The 19,030-nt window shown below is 30.5% G+C and overlaps 1 protein-coding gene across 2 annotated transcripts in view; it reads right to left on the minus strand.

Moving 5' to 3' along the window:
• The window catches only part of LOC129218209 (small glutamine-rich tetratricopeptide repeat-containing protein beta-like), a 74,732-nt gene that overhangs the window by 24,067 nt on the left and 31,635 nt on the right, over nucleotides 1–19,030 (minus strand). For both annotated transcript variants that reach the window (XM_054852425.1, XM_054852426.1), the window contains exons 2-7: nucleotides 14,099–14,195; nucleotides 12,185–12,315; nucleotides 7,592–7,649; nucleotides 7,402–7,501; nucleotides 5,663–5,767; nucleotides 5,424–5,580 (exon numbers count right to left, since the gene is read on the minus strand). In XM_054852425.1, the coding sequence (XP_054708400.1) occupies nucleotides 5,424–5,580; nucleotides 5,663–5,767; nucleotides 7,402–7,501; nucleotides 7,592–7,649; nucleotides 12,185–12,315; nucleotides 14,099–14,195 (648 nt within the window). The remainder of the gene's footprint in view (nucleotides 1–5,423; nucleotides 5,581–5,662; nucleotides 5,768–7,401; nucleotides 7,502–7,591; nucleotides 7,650–12,184; nucleotides 12,316–14,098; nucleotides 14,196–19,030) is intronic.

Raw genomic sequence — 19,030 nt, forward strand, 5'->3', positions numbered from 1 at the left:
AGATTCCAAAGCATCATTGGGCCCCCACAGCTCAAGGGGATATCACAAGAGAGAAATTACGGGACATTGCAACCGCAACCGTCAACGCTATCTGGAACCGGTTTTTCTACTCACTTCCACAAACGATCACTCCAAAATTCTCGTGTGCTATGGAAATTAGCAGTTGCTCGTATAGGGGCAAATTTTTTCCTCCGCTAGAAAAAAAATGCCTTTAATTCTTGGCAAGTTACGAAGGAACCAATCTGGGCGCTGGGATTTCGTGACGTCAGGCAGCGTCACTGGAAAATACTTTTGCAATAGTGGCGACAGAAATGTGGGAATTCCTTTTTATTGTTGTATTCATTTTATGTTTCAATAAATTGCAGTTACACTTAGTGATGCGGATCGGGTAAATACCCAGTGGGTAGGTAAATATTTTTTGGGTATTTACCCGGGTATTTACCCAAGGCCTGGATAAATACTCAAAAACTGGGTATTTTACAAAAAAAAAAATGCAAAAAGGGAATGGTTTTTTTTTTTTAAATCTAAATATGAAATAATTGGTAAAACTGAAACATACATATGTATTACAGTTAATATTTTTTATTGAAAGTCTTGATGAAATTTTGAAAGAAACATATAGTGTGAAAAGAATCTTTCTTTTCAATGTCAATAATTGGAGGAGTATAAGCAATTCAATGATGAACTCCAGGATTTCAAAATTACAATCTAGGTTAGTCATATCCAAAATGAAGAAAAAAAAAACGAAGCAGGCGGGAAGTTTGGAAGAATAAACTGAAAAGTTATTAAGACACTATGATATTATTTATTTTACTGCTGTTCAGGTGATAACGGGCAAATATAGAAACAGTTTTCACATTAATAAGCAAAAACAAATCAAAATATTGTTTTCCGTTGCCTTGCTCATTTGCACTTGCACTCATTAGTGATGTAGGGTGGGAAGGTAAATATTTTTTTGGGTATTTATCCGAAGGCAGGGTAAATAAATCCCTTAGTAATTGCGCATTTTGCAAAAAAAAAAAAAAAAAAAGGTGGTATCAAAAGGTAATGAATTTCTTTTTAAAACATGAACCATAAAATTGAAGATTAAAAATATAAATTTACATATTATAATTTTTTTTAATTAAAGGCTTAGTGAAATCTTATCAAAAAAAAAAAAACTGTCAGAATTTAAAATGAACTATTCTAAAACTTAAATAGGATGACAGGAAAATTTAAAAGAGAATTTTGATATAGTTTTCCTGAATTTGTCTTTGCCGGTGGTTAAATGATTATTTCCACACCATTCATTTGTATACATATTCATTACATCCTCCCCCCATTTTTAATCTTTTCAAAATTTGGCTGCCGCTTCAAAGTATGCATTTTTTGGATTAGTAGTGCGTTTGCCTAACTATCCATTTGTGTTGCTTTGTAGTTCTGGTACGAAAAAAACTTTGAGGTTTCCAATGCTGATGAGTTCAATCTCAAAGCAGCTGCTCTTTGTCTTTGACTTTGTTTATAATTTTTTTTATTCCTCCCCCTTTTTCAAATGCTTAATTCCTTTTTTATTACTTGTTATTATATATATGCAGAATACGCCTAAACACTTGAACTAGGTTTGGAGGAAATTTCTGCAAAAGATATAGGAAAATAAGCAGTAATAAAATAAATTGAGCGACATTTTGATGTCATGCAGGGACATATTACTGGGTTATAAAAGACAAGGACCTTAAAAAATTGATGTTTGCTTTTTTGTAACCAGTTAAGCTTTTTACTTTTTGTAGAATGACTTTTTATATCTGAAATTTGGTTATCAACATTGATTAGGCATATCCGACACATCTAATGTGGATATCATATTAGATTGCTAAATTGTTTCAAACAATTGTTCTTTAAATATATGATCAAAATACAACTTTTGAGCACAAATTTATTGTTTTGTATATGGTTGTTCATATATATACATAGTGTTATGCATACAGAAAAGTATTTTAGTTGAATATAAATTTTTGAAATAAAGACCCGGGTAAATACCCATTTTGGGTATTTACCCTGGTATATACCCTGTTGGTATTTACCCCTAAAAATAAATATCCGGGTATTTTACATCACTAGTTACACTTTAAAAAAACGTATGAGCGACATTTAACCTTTGGTTTTGCATCTGATTTTGAATTTAAATTGCTACTTATATGTTAGTTAACATCAGTGCAAATTTTATGCATTTCTTAATTTATATTGGTGTTTTTTGTTTCATTGGGTTTTTGAAAATTAATTTGCACAAATGTTACAATGGGGTCGTTTCCAAAATTTTGAAACTATTTTTTTCTGAAAGAGCATGCTTAAAAACATAAGATCTGACCATTTTTTAAATAATTTGTTTTTGTTTAATATTTTTAAAAAATTACTTGAATCGTTGCACTCTCATTGTTTATAGTTCTGTCGTGTGATGTCACAAATGATGAAATGCCATTTCGTGTTGCCATTCACAGAGCAAAATATTTAATTCGCAACTTTACTCACATGTATTGGCAACGATAGGGTTGATAGCAAGCGTAGAGTGCAATTTTAATTCGCTTCTTGATTATCATAACGTGGGAACGTGGTGAAGGGTGCGGCAAAGTGCATCATTTTTGACGTCATCAAGACCACGCCTTGTTTGAAAAATCGGATATTTAAAAAAATTAATTAAAAAATAACGGTTGGGAAAATGAAAGTATTTTCTGGGTCCAAATTATTATTGTTATTATTTTTTTTTTGCTTATTTTATCAATTTCAGTGACTAAAAGTACTACTTTTGACCGGAGGAAACCACCCCATTCTGATACTTGAACAATTACAGTAAATTGCTTCCTTGAAAAAGGTTACGTGAAAATTCCTTTTTAAAAATCATAGCATTGAAGCTGTACTTTTTTTTTTTAATTCAAACTGATGGGTACATACAGTATGTTCCATTTAAAAATACTTGAAATGTAGGGGAATGTAAGGCAAAGTGAAATGGCGAAATATTTACTCTACTTTTAGCACCACCTATTTAGTAATATTTTGACTGTGTAGTAACACATGTACTTTATTTCAGTCAAGAAAAAAAATCCCTCTGAAAATCAAAGAATATGATAATACAAAAATTTTTGAAAAATGATACGCACATTGTAATATTTTGTTGAGATGTCAAAAAATGTTTGGCATTATGAAATGATAAAGTTATTTTTATTAACATTTGAAATATTGATTGAGACCTACTAATATTCAATGCAGTGTTTATTTGCTCAGTATTAAGCTTATTTGTATTATAAATGCTTGTATAGTTAAGCATGTCCATGCGGGGCAAAGTGAAATATTTCGTATCATATTCGGTCTTGCATCAAATCACTTATGTATTCATTTATTAATTAGTTCGTTTACATTCCTTCTACAATACTTCCCTTATTTATTCATTTATTGACTTATTTTCTTAATAATTCGCTATTTTATTCACTCATTAATTTATTTTCGTTTATTCCTTCATTTTCTTTTTACTTATTCATTCTTTCTTTTATTTACACACTTATTTGACAAAAAATATCTTTAACGATAGAATAAAAAAACTTTCATTAGAAAAATATTTAATTTTTCACTTTGCCCCATGGGAAAAAAAGATGAAAAATTACCACCTTTTTTTCCTTTTTTTAGGCACAAACTTACTGCCAAAAATAAAAAATACTTATTCAATGCGAGTTTTAACGAAAAACATATTTTCCTTCCTTTCTGTACCGTAATTTTCAGAAGGAATTTCTAATTTGCTCATTTTGAAAAAAGTAAGTTAACTATTTCACTTTGCCCCACATTCCCCAAAAGTGTTTTTTAAATTTATTACTTTGATAATAATATTTATTATATTAATTTTTTATAATAAAATGAAATTTCCATCATATTATACAGAATGGTGTATAGTAGCATGTAGGGCAAACATCTATTGTACAATAGAAATCTAGAATATTATGAAAAGTTTTAATTTTCTCAACTTTTTAACATTACTAGGCAAGATTCTGATAGTGTTAAACAGTTTTGCAGCTCAAATTATGAGAGTTCAGTCTGCAATCCCAGTTATTTACGCGTAGCATATTTAACTGAAATTTTAATGACTTTATTAATCGACTAAAAGAATGTTTTTAAAAAGTTTCAAAATTGTACATTAAATAATACTGGCTTTTTGCGCTTCATCGTTTCATCACATTTTTTTTAAAGCGTCATTTTATTTTTAAATGTCTGGAACTATTTTAATAAACTCGGCCACACATTTTCCTGTGTGCAATATGTATCTAGTGGTATTATATTTGTGTAGGTTAAAGAGTTAGCACATCCAATAAACTCGATTTAGGTATAATTTGCTAGAGTTAAATTTTTTTTCTTACCTGTCAATAAGTGACTAATAATTCCTATCTAAAATTAAGATTTTATTTAGTAGTTATGGGAAAAATAAGCCTAGAGAAGTCATATATTCTGTATGTCTTCTTTAAATGTAACAAGAGTATCACTTTAAATCAAACATTCAATTAATAGTAATAAAGTTTTTCTGTAATTTTCACCATAAGTTCTACAAATTAATGTTAAAACTCAAATATGAATTTAACAGGAGGAGCTTTGGTGACTGCACGAAAGAATAATTGATGCTCTAGCTCTGAAATCATTGCCTTGATAATTTCCCTTTTTTTTTGCCATCTTTTCATGAATCCACATACAATTAAAGCTGCAAGAGCTGCATTAAGTATTTGATTACTAATTTCATCCATAAGTGTCAAATTAACGCGACGCAGTGTGATAACCAAATGCGGGATTGACGAAAAGAGATGAACAAGCGTGAGCACATGGATGTAAGCTAAAAAATGGTAGCCCCGTCAATCGAGCAACCGTCCACGCAACCGGCGGTAACCCTGTAGGCAACTTCATGTCTGAAAAACCAGTTCCAGATAGCGTTGACGGTTCCTATTGTGGTTGCGATGTCCCGTAATTTCTCTCGTGTGATATCCCCTTCATGCAAGTTGGTCCAAACATTTATGGGAGCCCTTGTAATTATTATTCCAAAAGATCAACCAATAGTTCTAAGCAACTTACATGGATTTTGAATCATGAATGATGCTCAGAGCTGAGCAAATATAAGTTCAGGATCAGGCACGAGTCCAGAGGGAGGACATGACCACCCTCCCCCTTGAGTGACCAAAGGTAGCCAAAAGCTGCATTTTGGAATATTTTGGAAAATATGTCTCCAGACATCCTATTTATGACCAAAAATGACACTTATGTTCCCCCTCCCAAAAATGAACTTCTAGAAAAACAAGAAGCTGGGTCTACCCGTGTATAAAATACAATCTAATAGTTCAAATCAATTAATTTAGATAAGAAAAAAAACATGAATTGGCAAAATATCAATATTATTTGCAGAAAAGACAAATTCTACTTACAGGCATTGATGGTGGAGCATCCATTTGGGGTTTATCTCCCTTTTCAAGTGCAATTTTAAGATTACTTTTATAGCTCTCATTTTCAGGATCTAATTCTAAAGCTCTTCTAAACGTTGCAACAGCTTCTTCATGTTTATTAAGACTAGCATATGCTAAACTATAAAAAAATAGCACATCTGTAACTAATATTAAAACATTCAACCTTCCATTGAACAGTTACTAATATAGGCTAGACTTACCCTAGTCTTCCATAAGCTTTGGCATAATTAGGATCAATTTCAACTGCTTTTTCACAGTCAGTGACAGCATTTTTAAAGTCACCTAACTTGCTGTAAGCGGCAGCTCTAGTTTTTTATTAAAAATGAATATCAGTAAGAATTTTTTCATAAAACATGAAGAAAAACAATGTAATAAGCCTCCATACCCACAACAACAAACAATCAGTTTTATTTCAAAAATTTATATATATAAAAAAAAGATTTTTTTTTCTTTTCTTATTGATGCATAGTAATATAAATTTTATTCTAATATATTATAAAGAAAAGGGAAATTATTTAAAAACTCTTATTAAAAGCTTCATGCCATGTTTTGTGTTAGTATTGTGATGCTATGCTGGAGGAAATTCAGAGAAACTGCATAGAAAATCAACTAAGATGTTACGAAAATAATCAAACAAATTAGGTCTGAATTAATGCAATAGCAAAAATGTTCAATAAAGAAACAAGACTTTTTGACTCAAAAGAGTGTTTACAGGAAAGCTTTGAAATTTGAATTTTATTGTAAATTAAACAACAAGTTACGAAGTTATTTGCCTCTCTGACAAGATTCAAGAGATCACATGTTACTACTGCTGCAAGAAATAAATTACCAATAATTTAGCTGAGATTTTAAGTAATAATACATTTCATAGAAAATTTTCTGTTTTTTCAACATCAAAACTGTTTTTTACATGACTCCAAATGAAGCCATCCATTGAAAAAAATACGCTCCATTGACACAGAAGTTGGAGGACAGCTATGCAACTTAATTAAAAAAAACCACAAAAATCATTAGGTAATGAACTTAATGAACTTAGAAGTTCATTACCAAAGCTATAAGAAGTTTTGACTTGGAAAAAATTCCAGCTCAGGTGGAAGACCATAAAAGAAAAACCTAAGGATTTTATCAGATGTTTAAAACAATTTGCAGTTTTTGAGCATATATTCCTCTCATCATTTTATTTTCAGCAAAGATATTGTTTTACTACTTAAATTGACATTGGTTACCTTATTAAAGTGTACAGAAGTCGATAATATAAATTGTCATTAGTCTAGAATTTGAAAAAGCCAAAAAAAGGCCGGCCTTTTTTAATAAAGTCGGCTGGTCTGGTTTTTTTTAAAGAAAAAGCTACCTTTTTGCAGCCCTGTTGTTCAAGCTTTCAAAATGGTATACAATACTTCAAGTTCTGTCAAAATTGAAATTTTGATGCTCATATGACATTTTCCCCATGGAACTGCCCATATATAGTTTAAAAAATGTACAAACTACAGAAATAAACATTTTCCCTTGTATTTTTTTAGGGGTGATTTAAAAATTATGCAGAAGTGGATTTATAAAGAGGCACAGTGCTACAATATGAATAATTTATAACTAGGTTGTAACCTAGTTTTACCTAGGGCTGTGAACCTTGGGAAACAATAACATACACATTTTTAAAAGAATGTACAGTGGTTCATGCAAAATTAACCCCTTGGAACTTTACAGAAATTTAAATAGAAGAAACAATTTTTAAAAAAATACACTGAGTAACCTATGAATTTTCTGATTCCCTCCCCCCCCCCCTGAATCTGGTTTCTAAGAGCAATTGGTTAACATCAGCAAGTACTGCGTTTATAGCCTTTTGTTCTCGTTATAGGTATGTTAGACTTTGGTTTTTAATATAAAGATAACATTGATGATTTAAAAATAAATTTAATGAGTTTCAATAAAATATTAATACCTGTTACCATAATATATTGCATTTTGACCATCAAGGTCAATTGCTGCAGTATAATAACGAACAGCTTCCGAGAACATATTAGTCTTCATCAAGTTATTTCCTAAAAGAATTTTTTTTAAAATTAAGATCACATCATTTTGCAGTTGTTAATTGTTTTGTTTAAATAAACAGTACCAAAAATTCAACTTGCCGAGATTTTTCATCATTTCAGCTTTTTTCATTGGATCTTTAGTATCTTCGCTGTCAGTCTTAAAAGAAAAAAAATCTATCAATTAAAACAACACATACATAAACAGTCGTCTGCTTCATCAGGTACACAGGATTTAATTTGATCAATTTTTATTGATTTCTACATCAAGATTGATTTTGAAACAGAACATTGACTAAATGCTCACTGCAGCTGTGATAACATTCTCCGACCACCTCAACCAAATTCAGAAAGACTATTTTTTCAGTTCAGTTGGCTTAACTTCAGCAATGTATAGGATTTCTGTTTACAGTTTCAGAGTTGCATAGTATTTCTTAGCATATATCTTAGACCTAAAAAAACCCAAAAACGAAAATACCTGTTTGGCCTCAAATCACAAGTTCTAAATAAGTGATGGCAAAGCTATTTGAGATGACACACATCTTGCATTTCCAGAACCACTGGTAGGGATGAAAGAATTAATGATACAAAAAATATTTAAAATCTGCACACATAAGTTCTCAGGAAATTTTTCTATAATTTTTTAAGTTTTACTTAATAATGATCAGATTCAAATGTCTTATTTTCAATGATTATGCTTATCACACACATTTGCTTACACACACATTACATTTCGCTTTTATTCTTTCCCCATCAAAGCTATTAATCCACATTGCATGCTATTAAAAATGATGCCAAAATGTTTGAAAGGTTGTATCATAACAGATACAGTGCTCGCTGCTTATTAAAATCACTTTCGTTCTGAGGACACTTGATTTTTATAGAACAGCTGATTTTATAAACCAGCATATCTACACTCACTTAAAAACATGAAAGGTTTTGAAGTTTAAATGCTCTAAAAACAAAATGAATTACTTCATTTATTTTTGTTTGAAGTGTTCCAAAATACAGTTGACATTTTAAATAAACATGATGTACATATTTCTTTTTAGTTGCACAAGGGTTTTAATTAAACAAAAATACAGCAATACTTTACCGGAATTGGACACTTAAGATTCAATAAGATTTAAAAATTAATAAAATGTTCAAAATGTTTTGTAATTTTCAACATTATATTTTCCTCTTTGCTCTATAGTGCATCGGATAACATCAAGCACTTTTCTGACATCTATTGGAGAGGGCAAGTTTGGTACTGAGATTTCCTCACCTGAGATTACTTCACTTCTTGGTGCTTTATCAATATTTTACGTATGTTTTCTAAACGTTTGATTTTATAAAATGGCGATAGTGAATTTATTAATGATGGTTTTAGCATGCTTTGATATTGCAATGATTCAGTTCTTCCAGTTTTCATTTTAAAAAGCAGCTGATTTTGTAATCCAGTGATTTTATTAGTGGCGAGTAATGTACAAGCCAACTTCTTTTCAAATGCAAAAAAGGAAAATTTAAGTTCAAAAACCAGAAGAAACCAGATTTTTTTTTAATAGATCAGAAGATTTTTAAAACAGCAAGATTATTTTATACTGCTGTATAGTTGTAAAAATTAAAACATTAATTACAAATGAAATATGCCAAACTATATACCTGCCAATTTCAGAAGCTCATAAATATGAGGTTTAAAGCTTAGAAAAAGGGAGATAAGAATACTTCTGTATTACATTTCAAAGTAACACAGCTTCACATTAGGTTTTTTTTTTTTTTTTTAATTATATATTTTGCATGCAACAACTTGCCTTCATAAAGATGTTACTTAAAGCTTTAACGAAATAGAATTTACAAAAAAAGTGTCAAATTTGAGTTTTACTAGTTAAAAAAATGCCGGGAGTAACAATACTCCTTCTAATTTTTATTCCATACACAGTAAGAGACAGCATATACAGTATCAACACAAAATTATTAGAAGTATCTACAAAAAATAATGATCATAAGGCGTAAAGAAACTTTTTGCCTGAAGAACTATGTAGCTGATCATTGAGCGATTGGTTTGTCAAGGTGAGTAACTGGTACAAGACAGGAGGGAGTAGTCAAAGAGACACATTTCTGAAATGAAACTCTGAAGATTTCTTCAAATGAGAATTAAATCTTAAGCTCCCACAAATGGAAATTATTCAGTTCAAAACTCAACATTTTCTTGTGAAAAAAAATTATGATACTCAAACGAAACTGCTAATACTTGAAAATTGTGCAACTACAAAAGCAGTAAAATAAGAAATAACCACATCAAATAGCATAATTGCAGATAATTGCAAACACATGTTTCGGCGTTACAAATAATGCCTTTTCGAATGCAAAACAAATGAGCTTATGATCAAAAGATATCAAACAAAAGCGAAGAGCCAGATAAGCAGGCAGCTTAAAAAGTAAACATAGCGGATTAACCAAACATCAATGAGAACCAATAAAAAAAACTTTAAACCAATAAAAATGCAAACAATGAGCAAGAGCTTTTTCACAGGTACACTACAAGAGAAAGATAGGATTTGATTGGACAAAAATTAAGCCACAAAGCTAAAACAAAAAAGACAATACCAAAAAGAAAAAAAAAGCAGAATGAAAGGAAAAAACTGGGAAATGAAACAAACCGAGAACAAAAATTTCAGAAAAAGAAAAATAAAGATAAATAGAAGAAATGGGGAGGGGGGAATGTCAGCTGCAATTACAAAAGTGAAAACAAGTTAAAAATAAACAAAGCCAGATAGATAAAAATAAATAAATAAAAGTATACAAAACAAATAAAAATGGATGTCAAACTTATAAATATGGAAGCCATACATAAAAATATGGAACAGCTTTAAGATCATTAACTAAATTAGAATTATTCCTCAAAATATGGAAATATTCCTAAAAGTCAAGATTTGATAAATTGGAGCATTTTTAGATAATTTGATGAGTTAAAATCCAAAGTGGGACTTGAATCCCAAGAATGTTGAGCCATACTAGACTTATTTGTTGCTTTTTCACACAATTTTGATGCTCTTTCAAGCGAATTTTTAAAGCACACGGAGTGTGTTCAATATAGGCAAGATTGCAACTGCAATTAATTTTATAAATTCCACAACAATTAAGAGGATGAATGGGATCGTTAAGAGAAGAAAATGAAAGGAGAGACCACCACTTGGAATTTGAAATGTTTTAGAATCTTAGCAACCTGGGAAGATCGGCAAAACAACCAAATTCTTTCCAATGAAAAATCATATCTCTTTTTCTCAAACTAAGACTGCATGCAAAAAAAACCTATGAATATTTTCATGTGAAATGGCACCAGTGTTAAGGGTTTTTTTTTTTTTTAACTTGGCACAATGTGAGAATTTGGTCCTTATGATTACAGTAATTTACTGCCATGTTCATCAATCTAACCTGACACGTCAAAGCTTGATAACAGAGTTGGGCAAATTTTAATTGCATGAACAATTAAAGATTAACAATTGATTAATTGCTAAACGTAACCACAACAACTAACAATTGATCAATTGTAATTGTGGAAAATTACAATTAACGATTAATCAATTGTTAATTGTAGTTTACTACAGTTAACGATTAATTGTTAATTGTAGTTTGCTACAATTGTCAATTGTTTTGTAAATTTTAAGTAAAACTAACTCTAAAAAAATAACTGGTTTGTATAATATACTATACAGGCGACAGGCCTACCTGGGAAATGGATGCTGGATGGGTACCATATTATTATCTATTTAAATACACATGTTAGCAACTAATAAAAGATCAATGCTGAACAGTAACTTTAGCAATAAATTATTTACTGCAGGATATGACTTTTCACAAAAAAATTATTATGGCTCCAGCGAAATTTCCTCAGAAAAGGTAAATTTCAATTAAAAATTCAAAAGCATTTTTTTTAACTAATAAAATTCTAAATAACATCTGAGTGAAAGTTCAGAAATGTATCATAATCATGTACATGATTAAAAAACATGATTAACAAACATTTACGTGTGGAAAAAGCTTGCCTAGATGAGACTAGTTTATGCGGTGAGCAAACAATCAATACTGAACAAAAATACAAATTTGAATTATAGTTTGGACATTGTACCCTGCGCTGTACCTATTGATACATAAAGTTAATTGTTAGTTTCAATGGTTTCATAAAACAATTAATAAAAATAATTGCAATTATTTTAATTGTAAGAAACAAATAACGTACATTAATCCAATTAAATTATTGCAAAGTGCAATTAATAGTTTAATTGCAATTAATTTAATTGCAATTGATTTAATTACAATTGCTTTTTTAATCAATTAACAAGGCAATTGAAAAAATAATTGATTAATGCCCAACACTGCTTGATGGTTTGCAGTCTGAAACAGTACAGTTAAAATGGGTAAGGATGAAAATTTTCTTTGAATTTCCAACTTCTTCAATCTTTTCAACTGCTTACTTTGCATTGTCGTAATGGAGAAATTCATAACATTTACTTTTTAAAGAGGAATTATTATTAGTTACCATAATGCTACAGAAAACATAGAATTCAATAAAATTTCTTTAAAAGAAAGACTTTTTACTGTCTTTCTTCCTTAATCATGCCATTCGAGTCAACGGTGAATACAGAAGTTAAGAATAGAAAACATATGAATACAAATGTAAAATCTCATATATAAATAAGAAACATTGGTTACTATAACATCTGTTGAAGATGGAGAAGCAAGTGCTATATCAAAAAGAGCTGCTAGTGAAAATGCTTCTGTCTGATTTAATCTTGGATCATTTGGCTCTAGATCATATGCAGTTTGCAGACACTGAACAGCCACTAAAAAAAATCAAACACTTGTTGTAACACATTAGGCAGTCTATTAATGGTTAATTGAAGTGAATTTTATTATATTCATTATTCATTTCTTTCTGTTTACAAAAATGTACCTATATAAGAACTACCTGATGCTTACCAAATGAGTACCCTGCCAGTGTAGGGTCCCACTGACAACAGCCCTGTCAATATTTCAAAAAAAAAAACAAAAAAAAACATTAAACTATTTTAATTATTCTTGAAATCACTTTATATAGTTCTCCAAATAAATATCAATATCCAGTGTCAGAATTAAAAGTCCTCTGGATCACAATGCAAGAGAAGTCCAGGAATTAAGGAGCACTCAACAGGAGAATGAAAATCAAGTATTATTTCTTGAAGGTTTCAACTATTTGCTTCGGCAGCCATGGAGTGTATCTAGGCTGATTTTCCTCGTGTAATTAATTCCTTAACACTAGAACGGCAGAATGGGTCAATTTGACTCAAAATGGTGCTAAAGTATGACCACGTAAGAAGTATGATTGAAAATTTTTTTTATGATTTTTAATAATTTAAGATTAACAACATTTTGCCAGATTTAACACCTGTAACATGAATAATTTTCAGATTATTAGCACTTATACATAGAGCTCTGGATCATTTTGACCCATAAGAAATGTTAATGCACAAATGATAAAAAAATATGCATTTATTCAGTAGAAATAATGAAATACTCCTTTTTTTAACCCCCAATTTCCTGCACCAGAAGATAAAATAATAACGGCTTTCAGTCAAGGGCATTATTATTGGTTTGAAATGCAACTATGAGTGCAGTAAAAAAATTAATCAAAAAGTTAGATGACATTTTGAAATTGCTTCTACTCTGTTTACGTGTGAAAAAAACGTCACGACTCCATAATTTTACTGTCTAGGAAGTTTAAGGAAACTTTTACCTGAAAATGATTCACAAGGTCATAGTAATGAAGAAAGTGTTTTAATTTCGAGTAGTTGAAAGTTAAAATAATGCGTAATGCTCTGAGAATTGTTGGTTCTTCTTATTGCAAAAATAATATTACTTTTTCTGATTAAAAAAATCTATACTAGAAAAGCCTGAGCATGTGTGTGGGTGTGTCTGTGCCTGTAACCCTATCTCCTCCGGACTGGCAATGTCTACCAGGTCAATACTGGTGTCGTTGCATACAGGATATCCAGGGGAAAAAAGTCCTCCCTATCTCACTCTTTCAAATCTTAAGGGGAGGGTTTTATGTAAAACTGTAACTGGGAAATCTATTAGTGAGTGGCAGTCCACTCAATTTGATTGAAGAATTGTGAGAAAAGTTTCTCTTGCAACAAATTAAAAATTTGAAAAAAGAGAAAAGTGTGCGAGGCAAAAAATTAAAACGACAGATAATCAGAAATTAAACACAAAACTGTCTGATACCAGTTCTAATTGTAAAAATAAAGCTACAGATTATATGCTCAAAATATACAGCACACATTTATGCAATAAGTACAAAACCAACTATACACACGCATTCAATGATATAATTTATGAAACTAATAAATAACTTATAACATTTTTAATTTTTTAAAAAATATATTTAACATATTGAGCAAGATACTATGTTTTTTCACTCCAAGTAAGAAAGTTCAGCCATATTTTGTGAGAAATATGTTAGTATACTCAAGGGTTTAAAATTTTAAACATAAATTGATTTTTTAAAAATTTGCATCAAATGATTATGATTTTTATTTGCAGTACAGTGTTTATTATTATATAGATTAAAATATAATTACAAAAAATTACCCTCTAAGCTTTCTCGGGTATCTGCATTTACACTTTCTTTACTGGCCTCTTCTTTAAGATATTGGATTATACTAATGATCAGTTTCAGGTTTGACATCTAATCAAAATAAAAAAACAGAAAGAATTTTTTAAAATATAGATTAGAATACTCAAAGCATATACACAAATAAAGATAAGGTAAATCAAGATTTAAATCTTGATTCAGCAAAAATCAAAAATTTGATCTAAACGAAGCTAAAATAAAGAAATTATGAAATAACAACTTGAAAAATCAAACTTGCAAAGCTTAATTTTGATTTAGCTATGCAAACCTCATCTACACAGGAATTAGCACCAAACCAAGTTCTCAGTATACACTAGATATTTATTTAGACTACACAGCTACATTTTGACAATATTTGGCAGATACCAAATAGTTTAAAAACTAAATATTTATTATGCATGAATGAACAATATTTAATTGAAACAAAAATAATTCAAATATAAATTTATCCCATACCTGCCATTTTGAAAGAAGCACAAACAGTATATTACAATTCCAGAAACAGAAGGAAAACAGTAGATTTTTATGTAAAAAATAGTTAAGATTTTACACTGACAATATTCTAAGACTACGCTTTCATCATTAAATTTTACTCAGTTCAGCATTTAACTTCATGACTTTTTAAAAACTTTCACACAAAATAATCACAGAATTTTTCTTTAACATTTCCAAGTTTAGATTTTAAGGAAAATAAACAAAAAATTAATCACTAGTTTTTAAACAAAACACAATAACAATTGAAAGTGAAAAAAAAAATCCAATTCCAAACACATAGGCAAAAACAGTGCACCTTTAATGAGAAGTATGAAAGGGGGAAAAAATTAACTTTCTAATGAATGAAATAATTTTAGAACTGTATTTTAATCTAGACATGGTGAACATTATCAATAACTTTCAACAAACAAAATCATTAAAACAGATTCTATAGTGGTTTTTTTTTTTTTTTTGGAGGAAACAAGTAAAAAATAAGGAATCAAAAAATAATTAAGTAGGAAAAGTAGGAAAAAACTCACTTAAAAATGTTGGGAAAAATAGGATTACGCACAAGTGCAGAGGAAACAAATTTAACGTAAATTTCATCTTCAGAAGAAAAGATAAAATTAGTAATATAATATACAGGTGTGCTCACCTGGGGGGGGGGGGGCATGGCACAGACTGCGCCATTGAAATTTTTAGGGGGATGTTGAGTGTTTTTTTTCATTTTTATGGGGCTTGCTTTGGGGGGGGGGGGGGGGGGGGGGGGCTTTGCGATCTTTAAGGGGTGTGCCTTGATCTTAGGGACTGTGGGCACCCCTGTAATATACAAATAATATTTAAGATAATATACAAATACAACAGATACATGATCAGGGGCATGCATGGGGGGTTGGGGGGGGAGAAAAGGGACACTGTTTGCCCGGGCCCAAGCCTGAAGTAGGCCCAATATTTTTAAAACTAGGAGTGAAATATAGGGGTAAACAATATGAAGGGGGGTCCCGGAAAAGTCATTTGTGTTGGGCACCAAAATTTCTATGCATGCCCCTGTACATAATTACACAAGTCAAGAGGAAATAATCAAATTTAAAATAAATAAATTTTACTGACAAGAGAAAAGATGCTTATCTTTTATAACCTTAATAACATGCAGAAACCAAGTTAGAAGGCCAATATAGAAAAATAACTATCAGGATAGAAATGCATTTGTATATTCAACTTTGAAGTTAAATACACAAATACATTCTTAACCTGGTTTCTGCATATTATTTAATTTTTCATGAGCGGCAGAAGTCTTTAGCATGCGCAAAAAGTTTTAAAGCTGGCTCATGCAAGTACGTTTGGTTCATATCCATCAGATTTCCACACAAAATAAAATATAAGATTAGATACCTTTCTTTGCAGTCCTTGTAATAAAAATAATATAAGTATATATATTAGGGCATATTGAAAAAATCAAAATTGCCCAGATCTTTAAACAGTAGTGCAGAAAAGTTATGAACTGCCATCATTTAAATGTGGGAGAAATCTTAAAATTCTAGGTTGATATCTTCTGTTGTCTCATTGGAAGCTGAATCTATTTGGATGGGCCGTAATCAAGCTGAAGCGGATACCAATTATTAAATATGCTCAGTTAATATTTATACTGGTAGCTAAAAATATTTTTCACAACAGTGAGAAACCTGCATTTGTTCAACTTGTAGCAATTCGGGAAACTTTTCGACAAAGATACTTGATTTTCCCAGGAAGTGGATAAACTGAAATCCCGAAACGTTCGGTGGTAATAATCAGTAACATTTCGAGTTTTTTTTACAGTGTAACGTCAGTACAATAGCTTAAAATTTGGATTTTAGAAAATACTACCATGAGAAAGCCCCCGACAGGTTACAAAACATGGCCTAAAATTGCATTTTTAATACTTCAATGTCGAAATATTTTCAAAGAGTTTCTGAATTCTCTAATGTCACCAAAGATAGCTTAAAATTGGGAATTGAAACCTTCGATTTTGAAAGTTTTCTGTGGGAGATCACTAAACTCCTTTCCCCTTCCAGCTTCATCAAAAAAATCACATAAAATTGGGACTACAATTTTGGAAAAAAAATCCTGAAAGGAGCCTCTTATTTCCCATCATTACCGAAATTAGTCTAAATAATTTAGTATGTATGGACCCCCCCCCCCCCCCAACATCCTCTTAATCCCCTTAATATTTCAAAAAAATGCCCAAATTTACGATTTCAGGCATCAGTTTTGAACACGCTTCTGGGGACCGTGAGCAGTTTATCCAACCTCAAACGCCCCCCCCCCCCCCTCAACCTCACCTACATATTAAAACTGCTTTTTTCAAACTTTAACAGGGTTCATACTCTTCAGGGAGAAAAAAAATTAAGCACTTTTCAAGGGGGGAAAGGTTTTTCAAGGTACAGTGGACACCGGTTAATTGAATCAGCCACTTTAATAAATCAAATTGTCAAAAACCGAACAAAATCCAGCTTTATTAAATTAGCCGCATTATTGAATATGAATCAACCTCTTTATGAAATCAAAACTGTTTAGAACAAACGTGATTCATATAAGCGGCCGCCACCTCAATACCATAAATTTGTACAATAAATATCGTATGCAGATTTTATTTAATGGAAACATACAAATAATAGGCAATAAAAAGTAAAGGAAAAACAAAACTGCATTTACTACAAGAGACACTTCCATAAAAGATCTACTGTTTCGAAAGTTTCCCTAAAAAGTCTGAAAATCTCGATTATAGAGAGGAGCAGATCACATGAGGCTCAGTTATGCAATCTTCACATTCAAAGTAATTTTTTACAAATCAGTAAACTCCGATTTAAAAAAAAAAAAAAGAAAACTCCATGATTGCAGGGAGCTTTGAACATGAGTGATTTGAGCTTTTATAAGAAGAAACCAAAATAATTAAACCAAAATCAATAAGTAGAAAAACAGCAGCCAAATAATTTAATTCAGTGAAATAATTATACTATTGCATTTGACAGGTCTACATGATGAATTATGTTCTTAAATAAAAGCGTAATCACTCAACATCTGAGGTGAAGGGGGAAAAATCGGATGTACAGGGGAAAAGAATAACGAACAATATTTGATTTATGGTGAATAACAGGAGCACAATCACCCCTGTTATGTACCTTAAATATTTTAGCAGACATCAAGGAAATGATGCAAATAAATTCAACTTAATAAAATTAAAAAATTCAACTTTTTACTTCAAATTCAAATGCTATCTGCTCAAGTAATTAAATTTAATATTTTTCCAAAAAATCAGTATTAACTGAAATTAAGCTAATAAATAAAATCAAGTTTGCAAAATTCAAACTAATAAAAAAATAATTCAAGTGCATAATTACACAGAATAAAAGTAATTAAATTTTTTGCTATTAAAATAAGAAAATATACTAGCTAATCTAATATATCATGTGTCAAAATAACTTCTAGTTGCCAAAAATATAAAAATATTTACAAGATGTAAAAGGATTGAAATCTCAATCAAACGAAGCAAATTTTCACAAACCAAGTAGGTTTCCTACCAAATTTAGTTATTATACAAAAATTAAACATAAAATATGCTAATCTAAGGTAGCAGATGTTAAAATAACGTCCGATTGGCTAAAATATTTAATTATTTGCAAGATGCAAAAAGACAAGATTGAAAAATGAAAAAAAAAAATGCTTCTTGTGTTTTCACTCACACAAACAAACACAAGAAGCATTTTTGCTCCCCGCAAAATCCAAGTAAGTCCAATCTTGTCATGGTTTCAAAACAAAAAAAAAAAAACCTTTATTATTTATTCAAATTAATCATAAAACAAGCTGATTTAAAGTAGCTTTCGTCAAAAAACTTCCGATCGTCAAAAACATCAAAATATTTACAAGACGCAAAAAGATTGAAATCTCGAACACATGTCAGAAGACTGCACTGATGATTGTTTTTTTTTATAATTAAGCACAATCCAATGATTGTTGAAAGTATTCAAGCACTAAGAAACTTTTTCAAGTAATTAAAATGAACATATTTTTTCTAATCAATTTTCAAGGTTTTTCAAAGGCATACGAACCCTGTTCAATTTTGAAAACTCCCCCAATTTCGAAAAAAAGGACGTCCCAGTTCCCCCTTTTTCCCGCCCCACATCATGGAGTGAATACTATGACTCAGGATTAGGATCATACTGTTAATACTTAGACCTAGTAGTGAATTCCCCTTAAACCAAAAAACTAAACCCTATTAACTTTCCCTGTGTTTGAGATAGGTTCGAATAATTTATGAGGCCGTCAATTTCACCTTTCCTTTTTTTAGCTCTCGAAGGCCTGCACATTAGCATCAAGGGCTAGTTATATAGAAAGTGTTCATAGTTTGTGTTTCGTACATTAGCCCACTTAAAATTTCA

Source organism: Uloborus diversus, chromosome 3, assembly GCF_026930045.1.
Source record: "Uloborus diversus isolate 005 chromosome 3, Udiv.v.3.1, whole genome shotgun sequence".
In the NCBI taxonomy this organism is placed as follows: Eukaryota; Metazoa; Arthropoda; class Arachnida; order Araneae; family Uloboridae; genus Uloborus; species Uloborus diversus.